Source organism: Protopterus annectens, chromosome 3.part0 (assembly GCF_019279795.1).
Source record: "Protopterus annectens isolate FY-2018-M chromosome 3.part0, PAN1.0, whole genome shotgun sequence".
In the NCBI taxonomy this organism is placed as follows: domain Eukaryota; kingdom Metazoa; phylum Chordata; order Ceratodontiformes; family Protopteridae; genus Protopterus; species Protopterus annectens.
Window position 1 is genome coordinate 1953803613 of NC_056731.1, and position 19444 is coordinate 1953823056.

General features: G+C 37.7%; 1 protein-coding gene across 1 annotated transcript in view; it reads right to left on the reverse strand.

The window, feature by feature from the left end:
• The window catches only part of KIF9 (kinesin family member 9), a 1986094-nt gene that overhangs the window by 1242393 nt on the left and 724257 nt on the right, over nt 1–19444 (reverse strand). The window contains exon 5 of the mRNA XM_044066028.1: nt 10863–10946. Coding sequence (XP_043921963.1) covers nt 10863–10946 — 84 coding nt within the window. The remainder of the gene's footprint in view (nt 1–10862; nt 10947–19444) is intronic.

Consider the following 19444-nt stretch of genomic DNA (forward strand, 5'->3'; position numbering starts at 1 on the left):
TCGACTTCTTTGTCTGTGTCAGTGGCGTAGCTGGGGGGAGGGGCATAGGCAGGCAGCCCTTTTGGGGCTGTCACATTTAATTTAGTTTAATTTAAAAAAAGTTTTTTTTTTAAGGGCCTTCGTCTATAAGAATGGCATGTACCATCACTGTTCTTCCGGTCGCCCGCGCAATTTTAAATACAGCAGAGCGGCTTTATTGTCAACGAGTGTTCAGTTAGTTCATGGGAAGTTGTGTGTGTATGCGCGCGAGTACAAGACATGAGGATGAAGTCTGAAGTGGTCCAAAGAAGGCACTGCAATCTTTATTTTTTAAGGGATCCCGAATGAAGATGAGCCCTGCGATTAAAAAACATGGTTAGATTTTTTTTTTTACTTCTTCAGAAAACACTACTGGAAGTGGGAAGGTATGAGTAAGTTGGACAGAAATAGGGACAATGTTTGAAAATGTTTATTTTTATTTGCGTGGTTTTTAGCTGTAGTATATTTTCTGCTTAGACCAGTCAAAATTTTCTACAAATTGAATACTTACATAGTTTAAGTTTTTGGTATCCTTTATAGTTTAAAGTGCCTTTTTGATTATGTGATTCTGACAGGAATGTATTATATGACATGTATGCCATTGAGGGAGAGGTAGGGAAGATATTAGGTCTGCTCAGTGTGTTTAATTAATGGGGACACTTTTATTCCTTTTATTTGTAAGCTTTGCCCCAAGGATCACCTATGACATTCCAGGTGATCCATACTTATTGTACACCAAGATAATTCTATTTCTCTTTTTGTGGTGTTGGAGATGAGTAGTTTCCCATTAATACAGTTACTGGTTGATTATCTTTGCTAACGTTACCCATGTGTATATAACTTTGATTCTGCTGTGATTCACAAGTTGGCTGAAGTTGGGACATAAGTTACACACTTGTTCTCCATTGTGGATAAAATATGCTAGCTTATGGATTTCATTTTAGCCAGCAATTCATCATTACTATATTTTAACTCTATTTAACAGTAATGTGTGAACTGATCATATATAAGACTAACTGACTGATACCTGTCCTGAGTTTCTAACTTGTTTTGAAGTTAAATGAATAGCAGTAAAGTGGCATGGGGTAACGTTTATTTTTTAAAGTGCAATTTGATGGGTTATTTTTCTCTTGCTGCCTGTACAAAGGGGTTTAATTGACCATTACTTTCTATGTGCCCTAATTAGGTACAAGGTAGGACAGAGGTATAACAGTTGGAACATTTTTATAACAGCTTCCATAGTATAATGTACCACACGCTCTAAAACCATCTGTTTCTATGAGCAGTGAGGCAGCATGACAGTTTTTTTTAAACCTTAGCATTTCTTTTATTTCATTTTGTTGACTGGGTAGATATCATTAAGCCTAAGGCATTTGAGAGTAATAATAATGACACATATAGTGCTGCATTTTCTGGAATTCTGAGGAATATTATAGTGCATTTTAATATTTGATGATAATGAATTCAGTGCTGGACTTGCTTGGCATATCACTTGGTTGTCTGATTTCCCTCCCCCTTATTTTGAAAGTTAATTTCATACAATTTCTTTGTAACATACAAAAAATATGTAAGAGAATACTTTTTAAAAAGTGTATTTTTGATGTGATGCAACCTCATTCGAACAATTTTGAGAGCATTTTGTAGATGGAACTTTTTTCTGGGCTTAGTGGGTATTCATTCTTCCTGTTAAATTAGTATTCAGATTTCTTTAATATTTAAAGCTAATAACTAGAAAAGTTTATGCAAACCATCATTTCAAGTAGGATGATAATTACAGAAGCTGACAGTCAGTGGATACTTGTCTGTCTGTCCACCACATGGAATGGGGAATGGGCAGGAGAATCCATGGAGCAGTACAATGAGACAGACCCCATCTCGAACTGTGTCAGCCTTCCGGCAAAATCATTGCTATTAGGCCCTGAGACTAAAGAGTTCAAGGCTAGGCAGTGCAATTAGCAGTAGTCATAGAGACAAAATTAGATAATTATAAAGAAGCAACTACAACATGTAATTTACAGCTGTTACCAGTTTGTTCTAACAGGCCACAAGGATGCAAGAAATGATCCCCATCCATGTGATGCAGAGCCCATCCCTAACCCTATTTAAGTCTAACCTTGACCAATGAACGGGAAATGGAGAAACTTAGTAACTAGCATTCCCCTCCTAATAAACACCCATGTTATATAGGGGCACAACTGGGTTGGATTGCACAGCTAGGCTTATAAAGACCCTGGTGGTCGTTAGCCTAGTATATGACTATGAGCCTATGAAGTAAGATGCCAGAGCCCAGAAAGGCACTGGTGCAGGTTCTTATAAACAGGAAGAATAGCTGAAAGACATACAGTAGGTAGGGCAGTAGCGATCCCTGATGTATATCTTGGGAGCAGATTATCTACCTCCAAGTCACTATCGTCTCCATTTCTCTGACTACAAGGTGGCCATCTTAAATTCATCCTTGTTCACCTGATCAAATTTGTGATTTGTATGCCTCTGCCCTCGTCAAATCTGATTTCTTTCAGAACCAAAATAACATTTCAAGAGAACTGAACAAGCCGAAAGGACCTTTATTCAGCCGTGTGTGTGTGTCTTTGTAAGTAAGAGGGAGGTGGGAGTGTGTGTAGGGGGAGGGTTCATTCCTCGCAATTATCCAGATTTTTGCCTCATATTTTCATTTATTTGTTTCTCATAAAATTGTGTTTTACTGGCAAATCATTGAGGACTGAAGTCAGAAAATAATACCAGACATTTGAGCTTTAGACTTCATATCCTTCAGAAAATGTATACTAATGCAAAACTTGTTGTTCTGTCCACTTTCCAAGGAAGTAGGGGGTTGTATGTGTCATACCTCTCAACTGTACAGATTTTCACAGAATGTCCAGATTTTAGCCTTATATTTTTGGTCTGTTCCTCATAAAAATGTTGTTTTTTGACAAATCACTGAGTTGAACTAAGGATTAAAGTCATTAAATAATGACATGCATTTCAGTTTCAGACTTCATATCATTCAGAAAATGCATTCTAATGCAAATCCTGTTTTTCTAGAAATTTTCTAAATGTGTCCGTAGTTTTGGGCCTTTGTCTCCAACATCACAACCGGCTTTGTCCAGATTTCTTGTGTTAAGACATTGAGAGGTATGGTGGGTATGTGTGCCTGTATGTATGCATTATGCATGTGGTCTCAGGCTTCCTCCCCTGCTAGCATCAAGGTGAGTCTAGTGAGTTAGCTTCCAGATATTTCTGTTAGTGGTCCTAGACTTTCTTCAACAGGTTCCTTTCAGGTCCCATTTTCTTGCTGACAGCAAGTTTGGCCCTGAAACTGCTGCCTTTGACACTCTCCCTGGTGGCAATACCATCAGTGTTATCAAGACCAGACTGATCAGAGGTCACACTGGCATCGGAATTGAGAATCCACTCTTTAAATGTTAATGTAGAGTTTGCCCTGATAAGAAACATTGTTTGGTGATTTGGGGTATAAGAGCCCTATGAGAATGTTACTGACTGTGGCGATCGATTGTTTACGTCTTCATCTTCCGCATTCGCGCGCGGAATTTGAATTTCAGATGGGCGCCAGCAGAGATGTTGTGTTGTGTCCAGAAAGAGGGTATTGCCATTAGAATCAGAGCAAGCAAGCCATTTCAGGAGCAGAGAAGGATTCCACAAAGGTAGGAGCAATGAGTTTTCCAGCTGTGGCACTTAGAGACCTTCCTTCATAGCTTCTCGCCACAGAGAGGTAAGCGATGTTATCTGCTTTAACATTGTTAATTGGCCTAGGCAAGCCACTTCCCTTTTCCTTGTGCCGGCAGTAGTTTGAACACTGAAATGTGGACACTAGCTTAAAGTCTTCTTAAGAAGGCTGGGTAGGCTCAAGTTTTTACCTTGGTCAAAGCTAACACCAGAAGGATAGAGTGTATTTCTGTACAACGCAGATTAATTAACTGCCAAAGTAAATTTCCTCAGTGATGTAGCTTTTGATGTAGCTTTTGTGTATAGATTCTACTAGTTCAAAGTCCTGTATGCTTAGAAGTTTGCGTGCTTTATAGTTGCTTTCCTCAGAGCCACTTTTGAATTGTCGATCATAGGTTGTTAGTCTCCTGGTGACAGCAATGACATTGAAAAATACTTATTTTTAAAATGATAAAAAGCAATCGACTTTGTGAAAGTTGCACATATCCTTTCCAGATTGATCAGTCACACCAGAAACGTGAATTTCTTGAGATGTAGACTAAAGTCTTTTAAGTTTAAAATAACTTCATTGCAACTTTTTTAAGGGCTAACATTATATGAATTTAGGAATGTAGTTTACTTTGTGATTAAATTTGTGCTGAGTAATTGGAACATTGATTTGCTATGATTTTTTTCCATCCTGCCATGATGTAATTATTACTTGTCTGGCTGTTTAAAAACATGTGTCTCTGTGTTATATTAATCACTACAGTGTAGGATAGTGTAGTTATGCATACTGTAGTGGCCATTAAAATATAATGTAGTTATGAGTACTGTAATGGCCTTTGCTATGCAATGTAGTTATAAGTGCAGCCATATAGAACTGTTATAGTGAATATGAAAGAGTATCCAATGTTTCAGGAAAACTAATACTGTAAAAGGAGATCTGTAAACCCGTTAGTATGGCAACAGAGTACAGAATCTGTGAAGCCATTGTATAAAAAGAAGCATTGCATTGAGGTGTGGTAGTATGGGTTAATGAAATGGGTTTGCAATGAGACTAGCAAAATAAGATCTTTAAAACTGAGAAGTCTTAGTATGTCTGAAAGATGTAGTTGATCATGTGCTAGAGAAAGGCTTTTAGCTCTTGTGCATCATATAGAGAAGCAGATAATACAGTGGAAGATGCACTCTCACTGGACTGTTTTTTTGAATTTTTACTCTGCTGAAAGTCTGTTGAAATTCATGACACAAAGTAGTTGTACACATGGGGGACACTAAAGATCAGCGCTCAGCTATCCCTGTGAAGTAGCGTCTTTTGCTGCAGTACAGTTCTAGAGGGGAATGCTAATCTGAGTATGGTTCTTGAGAGATCCTGTTCTTTGGCACAGTTCTGGAAGAAACTCATAGCATCTAGAAATTCTTAGACATTTCCTTTGCACAGTCTTGAAGATATACTACACTGAAGACTGAATGGGAATATGATGCATTAGCTAAGTCTGAGGTCTTAAAGATGTGTACTGAGATGATAAGGTGAGATGTTAATTACTTACTTTGGTGGAAGGAAATAAATATAGAAACCATAACAGGATAAAACTGAGTGCAAACAAAACTAGTGAGGATGCAATATAAAATTAAAGGCAAAAAACTTTGTTCTTCATTGTCAGTGTTACATCCTTAATGTATTTGAGTGTGTTTTTTTGTAGAAAGAGAGAAATATGAAATTTATATGTAGATGTTTTGTCATTCTTAATAGTTAGAAGTATGTGTTAATTGAGTGTTGTACTTTGCTATGTCCATGGAGTTTAAAACAAAAAAGATAACAATGGTTGCATGATGAGCAGACTGTATCTTTAGCCATTCAATATTTTGTGGTTTTCTGTTTAACTGCTTGGTAGGAGTATCCTTTATGTGATATATTTTATTTTTTTACCTCTGATTCTTTAACTATTTGTTGGAAGAAAGGGACAGATTGAAGTGCTAGAGTGTTTCTGCTTATAAAGGGCCTAGCTAGTTATAACTTGGTACAGATTGTAGGTATGACACTCCGTACCTTATGCCAAAGTGATGTTTAACTTGAGCCATGACCGCAAGTGTTTGTGAGCTCAAGTAGTTATAGATGTTTAGCAGTGTCACATGCAAAACTGGTGCTGTAGGTCAGAATAAAAGGTTAGTTCAGTGCACTTTATTTTATATTAAATTCTATATTGTGATTCCTTCATACAATTTGACTTACATTTCCTAGTTGTTAAAAAGTCTGTAAATTCTGCTATTGATTTATATATTTTTGATTTATAATTCTTTACTTTTAATTGTTTTGTCACTGAAAATGCATCCTTTAAATGTGTATCATTGATTGATTTGCTGAAGTATTACATATCTTGTCCAATGTACTAAATGCTTTGTGTATATTAAGGTACAGTACATTATAACTTTGGAGACTTGTGTTCCTCATGTAAGAAGACGGGTTTGCTTACTACTGTTGGCAATAAATTTGGACTTGCTGAGGATGGTTTTACTTGTGCAGTTGGCACAACTTGGCAAACTCTTATGTATTTTAATTACTAGGCTGATGATAAATCATGTTTAGCAAAGTGCAAGTAGCACACATTAAGGAATGAAGTACCCTCTACTAGTATAGCTCACTTGACCTGTATCAAACTTGATGCTACAGATGGCACACTTGTAATTCAGGATTCTCAGCAGATTGAGGATTCAAAGGGCAACTAGAAGAGAATTGTATCCTTACAAGCAAGTGATGTAGGTGGTAAAAATGGTGAGGTTGATAAGACTAACTGTAATGAAGATTATGCTTTTATAGAATTGGAATATCAAACAGTACTGAATAATAGGTGAAAAATTAGTTGGGTAAGAAATTTTTTATTAGTAACTGGAGATTAAATTATTGAAGGAACTAATACCCACATTTACAGAGTGCTTAAAGAACATTGAATAGTGTTATGACAGCAAAAATATAGGATGTGAGAGTAAGGCATTAGGAATGAGTTTCAAGGGAAGAGAAATTTACTGTTGCTCGTACTAAGTGCAATTAACTGTTTTGTTTAGCTAATGGTAGTCAGTGTTTGCGCTGTAGAATTTGAAAGCAGTGTTAGTACCATAATTGCCTTTGGTGCAGAAGGCTGTGGATGCTACTCCCACACCAAGCAGATGAAGTGCTATTATACCATGACCCCCCCAAAACGTGCACGCTGATTGGCCAGCGTGCCCGTTGTAAATCGAGTTATACTAATGGAAAAAGGTCCAGTCGCCCGGACTTTTTTCCATTAGTATAACTCGTTTTTTTAAAACACTGTCTCGCTATGTTAAATGGGTTTAACATAGCGAGACAGCTTTAAAATAAGCAACGGAGATCTCCGTTGCTTATTTTAAAACTCTCGCTATGTTAAACTCATTTAACATAGCTATAAAAAGCAACGGAGACCTTGCTTTCTCCGTTGCTTTTGCTAATTCTGATGTACTGCGCGCGCAGTACATCAGAACTGCCGCGGATGCCAGACATCTGCGGAAGGGCAGTAAACAGGCATTATACTATGCCATTATTTAAGAAAAGTAATAGTTTCTTTTCTTAAATAATGTCATATATATAATAACCACTTCTGGGTGTGGGTAATGCTAAATTTACCCACGGTTGGCTTTGTTTGGTCCCTCGGGCTTCGCCCTCGGGACCAAACCACGCCAACCGTGGGGTAAATTTAGCATTACCCACACCCAGGCGTGGGTTATTGCTATAGTATTGCATGCCCTTTCAGTTGCTGAGTATTTGATGCATTTTAAGGGGGAAATAGGAGTTCTTCACTATGTGTGCCCTCCTTTGTATGAGATGCCTATGAACGTGTTGGTTTGTCAGTCATTCCCTATTGCAATATTAAGAGCTTACCATTTTTTTAATATAACATAGGCAATTTATTTTTCAAGGGCAGCAGGCTGTGAATTTGTAGATGAAACACTGAATATAAAGTTATTTTCTAGCAACAACCTCTTCACTGGTTTCAGATCTCTTTAATGTGGAATTATTCAGATGAGTTTTACTTATGCAAAGATTCTGCATATTGATTGATATTGGTGGATTGTATGACAGAAGTTTGAGTAGAGTGGCCCTTTATGGTTGAAATGTTCTGAATTGGGCAGGTTGTCATTATTGGTTCATATGATTTGTTTCATTGCTTAAAGGAAAAAAGTTCAGAACTATAAATTTAAAACACACTCTAGCAAGTGGTGCTGTATTATACAAGGGATATAATTCAATTATTATATAGTATAATTAATACAGTCAGGAAGGTGAATCAAATAATTTTTGCATGGTTCTAGAAATGTGTGCAAGGAGTCTATGATTTGAAAACAGCCCAAAGGTAAACTTACCCTGCCACTGGCCAGATGCATTTTCTTTGAATGCGGGTTTCAATGCTATTTCGGTGAGTGTGGGTTTCAAAGGTAGAGAAGTTTTAATGCTAAATCTCTTTTCATTGTAAGACTATTGCTTTGTTTAGGTTTAGTAAATGTCTATCAGTGTTTGTGCTATAAAATTTGAAATAAAAGTTGTAAATGAAATCCAAATTTCTGTAATCATTGTAGAAGTAAAGCATAAAACAGTATGCACACTGGGAGATTTGAACAGTGTCTATGACAAATCGGGAAAAATGGCCAAGTATTGGGACACTGGAATGGCTGCGTGGGCATGGGTGGGGGTGGGGCTGAGTGGGCGTGGCAGCAGAGGGGGTGGGCCGTGTGGGTGGGGCTTGGGTTTGCACCCCCCTGCAAAAAATCCTGCGGGCTCCCTTGACTGCAGGTACCTTTAACTATGTGTAGAACTGCAGAAGATCTTTTAACAGCCTTATCAGGATATGTTGAACAAATTGCCATGTTTTAGGGCTGCAACTTGTCTGTTGAGTATTAACATTTACTTATTAATATTTCTGTCAATTTATTTTATTTCTTTTTACTGTAACAGTAGTTATTGATGTTATGTTTGCAGATAGGGTTCATTAAATCTGCTTGCAGTCATACCTTTCTTAGTTATGAGCTGTGCATTTTCTCATATAAGGGAAGTACTATAGTTAAGTGTGTGTGTGTGTGTGTGTGTGTGTGTGTGTGTGTGTGTGTGTGTGTGTATGGGATAAGTAGATGCTGTCAGGTGTTCTTGCTTTTTCTTTTTTTTGCCTCATATTTTGGTCTGGTGATTTTAATCCATTGTCCATCATTATTTTAGCTTTCTCACAGACTCATGATATAAGATGTTGCAAGGTATGGGGGTACAGTGAGTAGCATACTGTTTTCGGACAGCTGCGAGCTGCCAAGAATAATTCCTGTATACAGTTTATGTATGCATATCTATTCATTTGGCTGCATATCAAAGGTTTGATGAATAGAATCATTCAAATGGCTTTAATCTATGTTCATGTGTGTGTCTGTGTGTGTGTCTGTGTGTGTGTGTGTGTGTGTGTGTGTGTGTGTGTGTGTGTGTGTGTGTGTGTGTGTGTGAAGGGGATAAAATAACTTTGTCCAATTGTTATTTTTATTCTATTGCATTCTGATATCTCAGGTATATTCAGTCAGTAAAGTTCACTTTAATTGCTGGGTATTGGAGATATCTGTGGATGAAAATGACAATATTCTAATTTGTTCAAAATAAGCAGTTATTCTGGCTTTGCAGAGGTAATGGTAATCACCTTTAATCCCAAATGAACATCAGCATTGTACTCACGAAGTGGCAGTCTGGGCAGGATATGTGTGTTAGCAACTGATCATATCACATCAAGTACTCTTGCCATCTAACAGTGCTTGTTCTCCTGTTGAATTTTTGACTGTTCATTCCTTCTGTGTAATCTCTGCATGTACTCCTTATCGCTGTGCAGCTTTAATAATATGATGTAGTTTCTTTTCCGACACTCTCAGCCATATAATTTATGCTTCTGGCCATTTGTTCCTTTACATTTCATCCCAATCTAACACTGGAGTGGTACACAGAAGAGACAATGCATTTATCTTCTCATTTTATTTGGGAACTACTATTTTATTAGCTTAGGACATGCAAGTGGTTGGTGTGACAGAGCAAGATGCAGAGGACAGGAAGAAATGGAAACAGATGATCTGCTGTGACGACCCCTAACGGGTACAGCTGAAAGAAGATGATGATGATTTTCTTAGCTTTGAACCTTACGCTTAAGCCATAACGTTTTCCTTACTCATTATTTTTTATTCAGGCCATCATAATTAAATCAAAAGTTTGTAAAAGGATGCACCTCAGAGCATCTAGAACTCCAGTCTTGTGGAGGCCTAGCAACCCCAAGACCCTGGCTTAACTGAATTATTTCCTCCAAAGTTAATTACACTAGAGTCTTGGCCATTTACAGAGTGTTACAAGCAAAGGGGAACTAAAACGTACAATGACTATGAAATGTAAGGAAGAGGTAATCTATGTGGATGGTATGGGGCCAGGATGAGGAGAAAACTGGGGAAGGCACTGGAGAAGTGCAAGGGAGACTAGTCAGTAACAGGAGGATCCATGGAGTCCTTTATCTAAGGCTGGCTTTGTTGATTGTAGCTAGACATCTAAGGTGTGTACAGTCAGTAAAAGGGCTATAATGAGTAGATATATAGTGAGGCAGTTTGTGGATGAAAGTGAAGGACCCCATCTGTTATTTGATCACAAAAAGTGGTTATTGACCTGCTCTATTAGAACCTCGCCCTGCTGCATTTGACCTCACCCATTCAGTTGCTTCCTGCAGACCTCTTGCTTTGTAGTCACCAGTCACCACTGATGGCATCCAACAGAAGACATCCAATAAGAAGAAGATCTGATAATCCATTTAAAAGTATGCTAAAGTGAATCACTGTGTTATATATAACTGGTAATAATAATTTTCAACATCTTTTAAAAGATTAATTTGCTAATCGAGCCGTAGCATCACCAACACTTCAGCCATGGCCATACAACAGCTACTAGCAATTTTCTGGTTTTATCAGTATAAATACATATATAAATTTTGGATTAAGGAAGACAATCATAGTCTATTGCATTAAGCGTGAAAAGAAGATAGCTACCATTAATAGAAACAGAAATTTGAATCCAGTGGGTGAGAATTATACAAATTTCAACCATGCTAAGATCACACAATTACAAAGAATTTTTTACCTAGTGGTCTATTTTGTATTTTGCTTACCTGAACATATATAGTGAAAATACAATGAGACCTAGAGGAGTTTTTGTTCATTGCATGTGAAGCAATCATTCTGTTTGTTTCACCCTGAAAAAAATAAAAATAAATACAAAAAGTTTGCAGGATAAATCTTTGGTAAGAAAGGAAATCATAACAGACACAAAGATGTCAAACATAAACTTAACAAAAATTCTTTATTGATAAGTTTATACCCACATCTCCAGATATTTTTTCCAAATCTGAGCTCAGGATTATTTTATATATTTAATTTATAATTTAGCTTTATTTCACTTTAGAAACTATTGCACATTGTGATAAACATGTTGTCTCAGCATTACTAACAAATGAAAGTTATATACTTATCAAAATGAAAGATCTGTAAGAAGAAAGCCCCTTACCTTTGAAGCCAACATGACTGATGATAGAAGCATTAGGACTGCTCAGGAAATAAAATTTTCACAGGCAGCCTGAAATCCTACCCCTTTCTATTCATGAACCACTCATGACATAATGCTCAGTTCTTGTAGCTTTAAAAAAGAAATGGAAAAATTGAGAAAATGAGACTCCAAATCATAGGTGGAAGATGGAGGAAGGGATGTTACAGAAGACAGGCCTTCATGTTACAAATATATCATCGTATTAAGTACATAAATGTTCTATCTGACAAGAAGAGACCTGTAAAACAAACAGTTGATAATCTCTGTGAAAAGACTTGGTCGAAGCCATGTAGAATCTAAACTAATGGTGGGCATCCATGTACTGGAGAAAATATTCTCCTTATCTTGCATAGAGTGCATTCTTTGCAAATCAAATGGCAGGAGTTAAGTCTTTTTGTCAAGGAACTATACTGCGTAGATTGTGACTGACAATTATAAAGCAGTAAGACTTGATGACCCATTGCCACACATGTATGGCTTCTCAACAAAGAGGTAACAATCTGCCCCTTTCCCCCGTTTATTGATCTTGTCTGAGTAGACAGCCATGACTTGGTGAAGCAGAGAGTCCTGAAAGACTAATAACATTGGAGGAAGAACTGTCATCTATAATATAAAACTTTTATGGGGAAATAAGTAGCTAGATTAATTACAACACAGTTAGCCAAATGATTTTTTGTAAAAAAAAAAAAAAAAAAACAAACAGAACTAATCCTAAATGGCTTTTTAGAAGTACAGGCTCTAGGAAAAAATTATGTACATCTTCAAGAGACAGTAAAACAGAAACTGGTTTAGTCTGCAAAAGAATCATTAGGTTTGTATATCCTTTTTTGTTGAATAAAGTAATTTAATGTCCACTTTGAAACAGTTCTTCATAATACTCACATTATCCCCAAACCAGACCTTCTCTGTGAAAAGCAAGGAGAAAAAGTGTTTTCATGCCCAAAAATCGGTGTTGAGACTATCAGAAAATCCAATTCATCTGTAGTATGTTAAGGTCTCCTCATTCTACTTGAAAACGAGGGAGAGTCTTTTTTCTTGACAAACAAAATGTTAAGTTCTTACCATAATGCTGGATTTAACAGTAGAGTTTTGTATGCAGGAATATACTGGACTGATACCACTAGCATTAGGAGTGCTGGTTACACAAAACTTTTCCAGGCCTATAAATCCTACACACACACACACACACACACACACACACACACACACACACACACACACTCCCTTGCATGGCTATTGAAGAAAAAGAGAAAAAGAAATGAAAATACAGAAGGTCGGAGGGGGGAAGGAGGGAGAGAAGGAGGATTCCTGCAGGCGGAGCTCTACTCACAGGTCCATTGTTGTGATGAATATTTTTTTTCCAGAATGCCTTGCTACTTTTTAGAGGGGCACTGAAAACAAATTCTGTCTACATATATAAATTACCTGGGGTTGAGGAGCTACACTTGGAAGGGCAAGAGGCTATATGCCTAGCTAGGCCAATGTAATCCAATGAGGTATTATGGAAAAAGGTTGCATAATGGTCATATTTTTGATGTATAGATAGTTATGATGAAATGTGCTTTAGGATACCTTATCTTTGTAGAGATTTGCTGTATTTGTCATGAAAGAAGATAGTGAAATTAGAAAGCCATGTAAACAGGCATTGCTTAGCAGTCTTTATATCCGTTTCCCATGATGAAGTACAGATATGAAAGTTACTTACCATACTCAAAGATATTCACAGACATTTCACTGTAATAGTAAATCATAACATTTCATTGTCCGGTGTCCTGCAGACAAAAATTTCTGCCTGCTCATATTTATATGCAAGAACCAAAGCTGGTTACTCTCATATCATCAGAGGGTTAACGGTTAGGAGGTAATAGGGAGACAAGATTTTTAAGATAAAAAAGATACAATTGATTAAAGTGTACAGATGTTAACATGGTTACATATGGGAGTATGTCGTTGCATAAAAATGTGATTGACATTGTTTTTCAGTTTGTTTAAGTAAATTGTTTGACATAGATTTTTCATATTTACATATATACATATTTACATGGAGGAAAATGTAATAAGGACGAGAGAGAGTGAGAGGTTGATCTGAATAAGATGAATACCTTACAGGAAGTGATAGTGAAATGTAGTTAGTAAGGGATAGCAGATAAATAGCAAGGGAATAGCAAATGAGTTACATACTCAGTGGAAGGTGGGTAAAAGTGCAGTATGGGTTGAATATTAAATAAAGTAGAGTAGGGGGTGAAATGGTATTGAGTCAATGACAGTAAGTGAAAGAGACGTTTGTAGAAGGAATAATTGAGTATAGTGAGCTAATGGAAAGTGGGTAGCAGGAGGTTGGAGAGAGGGAGGAGGAAGGTGGAATGGTAGAGTTATAATTATGTGAGTAGTAGTCAGTTTGGTTTTGAGCAGGCACAGTTACTTGACTTGAGTAGTAACTATTTTAGTTTAAATTTAAATTTCTTGAGATTTAGGGTAATTCTAATGTCTAAAGGTAGCGTATTTCATAATTTAGTTACAGGATATGAGTAAAGGGATTGCCCAGCAGTTTTCTTTTTTTGTAGAGAATTAATAGATGTTTGCCTTCAGAGCAGAGATTTCGGCTGGGTGTATAGAGTTGGAGCAAGGAATTTATTGAGGGACATATTTCAGAATTATAGATGATTTTGTGGGCCATTGTTAGCTGTTGGTAAGTTAGTTGTTGGGGTAGTGCGAGCCAGTTAAGGGAGGTAAGTGCAGTGCAATGGTGCTTGTGGAATGGTAATCCTGTTGCAAATTTGGCAATTTTATTGTAGCAGGATTCCAGTTTATTTGTTAATGTAGTTTGGAGGTAGGTATGTGTAGGGTCACTATATAGTATAGACAATTGTAGGTATGTGGTGGCCAGTGTTCTTTTTGTGTCTGAGTCCATAAAGTGTTTGAATTGATATAGTATTCCTAATTTTTGGTGTGTTTTTAATGGTATTATGAATATGCAGGTCAAAGGTTAGTTTATTGTTTATTGCTATCCTTAGAAGTTTAGCATGTGGGACCGCTTTGATTTCTGATTTGTTAAGAGAATATATTTTAAAGTCAATATAGTATGATTTTGGTGTGAAGAGAAGTAATTTGGTTTTGTTTTGGATTGGTGGGAGTTGTGTATTACTGAGCCAGGTTTTGACAGATGAGAAGGCCATTTGGGTTATGTGTCTAAGGTATGTTATATTGTTAGAGGAGGAATGATAGTTGAGCCATCAGTGCATTGGATAAGGGTGTTTTGGCAGGAAGTGATATGGGGGTTATTTATAAAGATGTTGAAAAGTAGAGGACCAAAGATGTAGCCTTGAGGGACCCCTGTTTTATTGAGTAAATATTCTGAGAGAGAGCTTTGCCATTTTACACACTGTTGTCTTTGAGACAGGTGGCTTGAAAACCATTGTAGACAAGTGTGTGCAAGGAAGATTGTTCATGCAAAATTTGGGGTGTGGCAGGGTCAAATGTGTCTGATAGATCTAGGAATATTGCTGAGATTAGGTGTCCTAAGTATCTTACTCTATTTATTGTATCTGTGAAGGTTATTAGGGCAGTTGCTGTACTGTGTGTGGTCTGAAGCCATGCTGGGAGCATGTAAGTAGGTTCCTATGAATAAGGTAGTCAAGGAGTTGCCTATGTATACATTTTTCTAATATTTTGGAGAGGATGCTGAATAAAAATGGGGCGATAGTTCTACTGATTTTACTCCTTTATGTAGGGGGTGACAACTGAATTTTTTCCAGATTGTTGAGACATATGATTCTAAGAGGGATCTATTTATAAGAATACTTACAGGGTACGTGATAGCATCAGCTGTGAATTTTAAGTATTCGAATGGGAGGTTGTCAGCCGATATGGAGCTACTTTTTATTTTATGTAATAATTGGCATATATAGTTGGTAGATACTGGTTGCAAGGTAAAGGATGTTGGTTTTGGAGGTGGGGTTAGGGTAGTTTGGGTACAGGGTTTGGAATTTGCAGTGTTTGGTTTGTTAGGATTATTAACTAGATTGTTTATACTTTCTATAAAATGTGTATTAAGCATTTCTGCTATCTGATGTGGAGTTGCATCTGTGACTGGTGTGGGGTTATGTTTTCATCTGGGGGTAATCAATGATAAAATGGTGGACCAGAATTTTTTTGGATTATTTTTATGGTCAGATAATTGCTGAGTGAAGTACCATTTCTTGTCAGCAGTTATATGTTTCTTTGTTAGGTTGTATAGATGCCTATAGTTTTGTACGGATAGTTCATTGTTATTCTTCTGGGATTCTTTCCAGGCTTTGTCATTATTTATTTATTTCTTGACATTTGTTGACTGGGAAAGTCCACTGGGCTTGGGGCCCATTTTCAGTGGAGGCCCGGAAAGAAAAGTTCCAAGTTACATGAAAATCATTACATGAATTTGTAAGGAAACAATTACTTATAAAGCAAGCGAAATAATAATAGAAAACTATTTAACAGCACATATGTTGTAAAAAGGCACAATACAGTAACAAAAATTTTTAACAATACAGCTCAAAATAAACATTTAGAAATATTTAACAATGCAGCTCAATATTTTTTTTTTTGTTGGGGGGGGGGGGAGTAGGAAATTTTGTATTAATTACTTTGTAGTCTTTGTAAGCCAGAGTGCATGCTTATTGTTATTTTTGGTTCATTTTGTGTGATGCAGGGCTAGACTGTTGAGTGTATCCAAGAATAGCTTATTGAAATATTGAACCACTTTGCCTAGGGGCAGTTTCTTTAGTATGGACCAGTTTAGGGATTTTAATATTTTAACAGTGTTTGGCTAAAATATATTAAATTGCAGGAGGTTTTATAGTTGTGGTTTTAGGTGAATGGGAGATAGCCCTGTGAGTGTATGCTGATAAATGGTCACTTATTGTATCTGGTAGAGTTCCGGAGTTGGAGTACTAGTTAGCATCTGTGACTAGGATCCAATCTAGAATGGAGCTGTGGTTGCTACTTTTATGAATTCTAGTAGGGGTTGTGATAAGTTGTGTGAAACCTGACAGATTAAGACTATTAGAGGGAAAGTCAGAGATTAGGTTCTGCCCATTGACATCACTCATAACGATAGTTTCATTAAATATGTTTTGAGTCATCCAGGAAAAAATATTTTCTAGTGTGGGCAAGTTTTGACCAGGGGGATGTATAGGGCTGCAATACTGAGCTGCTTAGCTTCATTTAGTTTTAAGTGGGCAATACGGATTTCACCGTTGTTAAATTGTGGGATAGGCTTAGTGTAGGGTGTAATACTGAATGAGGATGGGTAGATGAGGGCAACACCTCCTGCTTTTTTAAGGGTTCTACCAGATCTCAATATGCTATATCCTGGTGGAAGTAGTCCAGTGTCTTGAATATGTGGTTTTAACCAAGTTTCAGTGATAGCAAATATGCTGGGATCATAATGGGTTAACCATGTATTCAGGTCTGTTATTTTCTCTGCGTGGAAGTTTTTCAATTCCTGTATGTCAAAGTGATCCAAACAAAACAAAAATTAAACAAAATGATTTTTGTTTTTGCTTTTTTTTTGGATTGCTTTGACATACAGGAATTGAAAAACTTCCACACAGAGGTTTCTTGCACTGTTTTGTTTTGCACTCACTATACTTGTATAGTGGGTTGCTTGAGACTTAGGGGATACCATGGAGATTGCTTCTTTCTTGAGGTCTCTTTTATTAAACATGCTATGTATGTTTAGTGTAGCTAGGAAGAGTGAGATGGATGGGGATTTACTGTGCTTGTATGGGGCAAAGAGGGGTCCTGGGTTTGAGTGAACATCACCGCATTTAGATAGGCACAGGAGTTGGGAGAAGTAGTGTATTGTGACTATAGGTATTATTTTTGCTTTTGTTTTGATAAGAAGCAGTGAAGAGTTACCAAATAGATGGGAACTACAGCAGAGCTAGTAAGGGAGATGGCTAGTAAGGTGCTAGGTATGACATCTGGATAGAGGAAGGATGACAAGGAGACATGATGGTGGAATGAGGAAGTACAGGAGAGTATACAGAGAAAGATGTTGGCAAAGAAGAAGTAGGATTGTCAGAGAGATGAAGAAAGTAGACAGGAGTATAAGGAGATGAGGTGCATGGCAAAGAAAGAGGTGGCAAAGGCTAAGGATAAGGCATATGAAGAATTGTATGAAAGGTTGGACACTAAGGAGGGAGAAAAGGACCTGTACCGATTGGCTAGTCAGAGGGACCGAGCTAGGAAAGATGTGCAGCAGGTAAAGGTGATAAATGATAATGAGGGAAACATACTTACAAGTGAGGAGAGTGTGTCAAGCAGATGGATAGAGTACCTTGAGTGGTTGATGAATGAAGAGAATGAGAGGGAGAGAAGGTTGGATGATGTGGGGATAGTGAATCATGAAGTGCAATGGATTAAGGAGGAAGTAAGGATAGCTATGAAGAGGATGAAGAATGGAAAGGCTGTTGGTCCAGATGACATACCTTTAGAAGCATGGAGGTGTTTAGGTGAAATGGCAGTGGAGTTTTTAACCAGATTGTTTAATGACATTTTGGAAAGTGAGAGGATGCCTGAGGAATGGAGAAAAAGTGTTTTGGTACCGATTTTTAAAAATAAAGGTGATGTGCAGAGCTGTAGAAACTACAGAGGGATTACATTGATCAGTCACAGCATGAAGTTATGGGAAAGAGTAGTGGAAGCTAGGTTAAGAAGGGACGTGATGATTAGTGATCAGCAGTATGGTTTCATGCTAGGAAAGAGCACTACAGATGCGATATTTGCTCTGAGAGTGTTGATAGAGAAGTAGAGATAAGGTCAGAAGGAGTTGCATTGTGTTTTTGTAGACTTAGAGAAAGTATATGACAGGGTGCCTAGAGAGGAGTTGTGGTATTGTATGAGGAAGTCGGGAGTGTCAGAGAAGTATGTAAGAGTGGAACAGGATATGTACTAGGGTAGTGTGGCAGCGGTGAGGTCTGCAGTGGGAGTGACGGATGCATTTAAGGTGGAGGTGGGATTACATCAAGGATCAGCTTTGAGCCCTTTCTTATTTGCAATGGTGATGGATAGGTTGACAGACGAGATCAGACAGGAGTCACAGTGGACTATGATGTTTGCAGATGACATTGTGATCTGTAGTGAGAGTAGGGAACAGGTGGAGAAAACCCTGAAGAGATGGAGATATGCTCTAGAGAGAAGAGGAATGAAGGTCTGCAGGACTAAGACAGAATATATGTGTCTGAATGAGGGGGAGGATAGAGGAATGGTGAGGATGCAAGGAGTAGAGGTGGTGAAGGTGAATGAGTTTAAATACTTGGAATCAATAGTTCAGAGTAATGGTGAGTGTGGAAGAGAGGTGAAAAAGAGAGTACAGGCAGGATGGAGTGGGTGGAGAAGAGTGTTAGGAGTGATTTGTGACAGGCGAGTACCAGTAAGAGTGAAAGGGAAGGTCTACAAGAGGGTAGTGAGACCAGCTATGTTATATGGGTTGGAGACAGTGGCATTGACAAAAGGCAGGAGTTAGAGCTGGATGTGGCAGAGTTAAAGATGTTAAGATTTGCACTGGGTGTGATGAGGGTGGACAGGATTAGGAATAAGTATATTAGAGGGTCAGCCCAGGTTGGAAGGTTTGGAGACAAAGCCAGAGAGGCAAGATTACATTGGTTTGGACATGTGCTGAGGAGGGATGCTGAGTATATTGGGAAAAAAGATGCTAAGGATGAAGCTACCAGGTAACAGGAAAAGAGGAAGGCCAAAGATAAGGTTTATGGATGTGGTGAGAGAGGACATGCAGGTGGTTGGTGTGACAGAGCAAGATGCAGAGGACAGGAAGAAATGGAAACAGATGATCCACTGTGGTGACCCCTAACGAGAACAGCCGAAAGAAGATGATGATGATGATAGTGCAAGATTTTGTACTTTGTGCGATGGAGGATATTTGTGTTTAGTAGGCTGGCTGATATGTTAGAGTAGATATTAATATGTTTCTCGAAACTAGTGTTGGATGTTATAATGTTTTTGTAGATGTTGATATTTTGGCATTTACTGAAGTGCTTTGATTTAGGATAGATAGAGTCACTATAAGGCAGAAAAGGCTAATACCGCAAGAGTTGGGGTATAACATTTTAGGTAGAGATTGTAGGATTGGGAGGGAAATGGAATGCT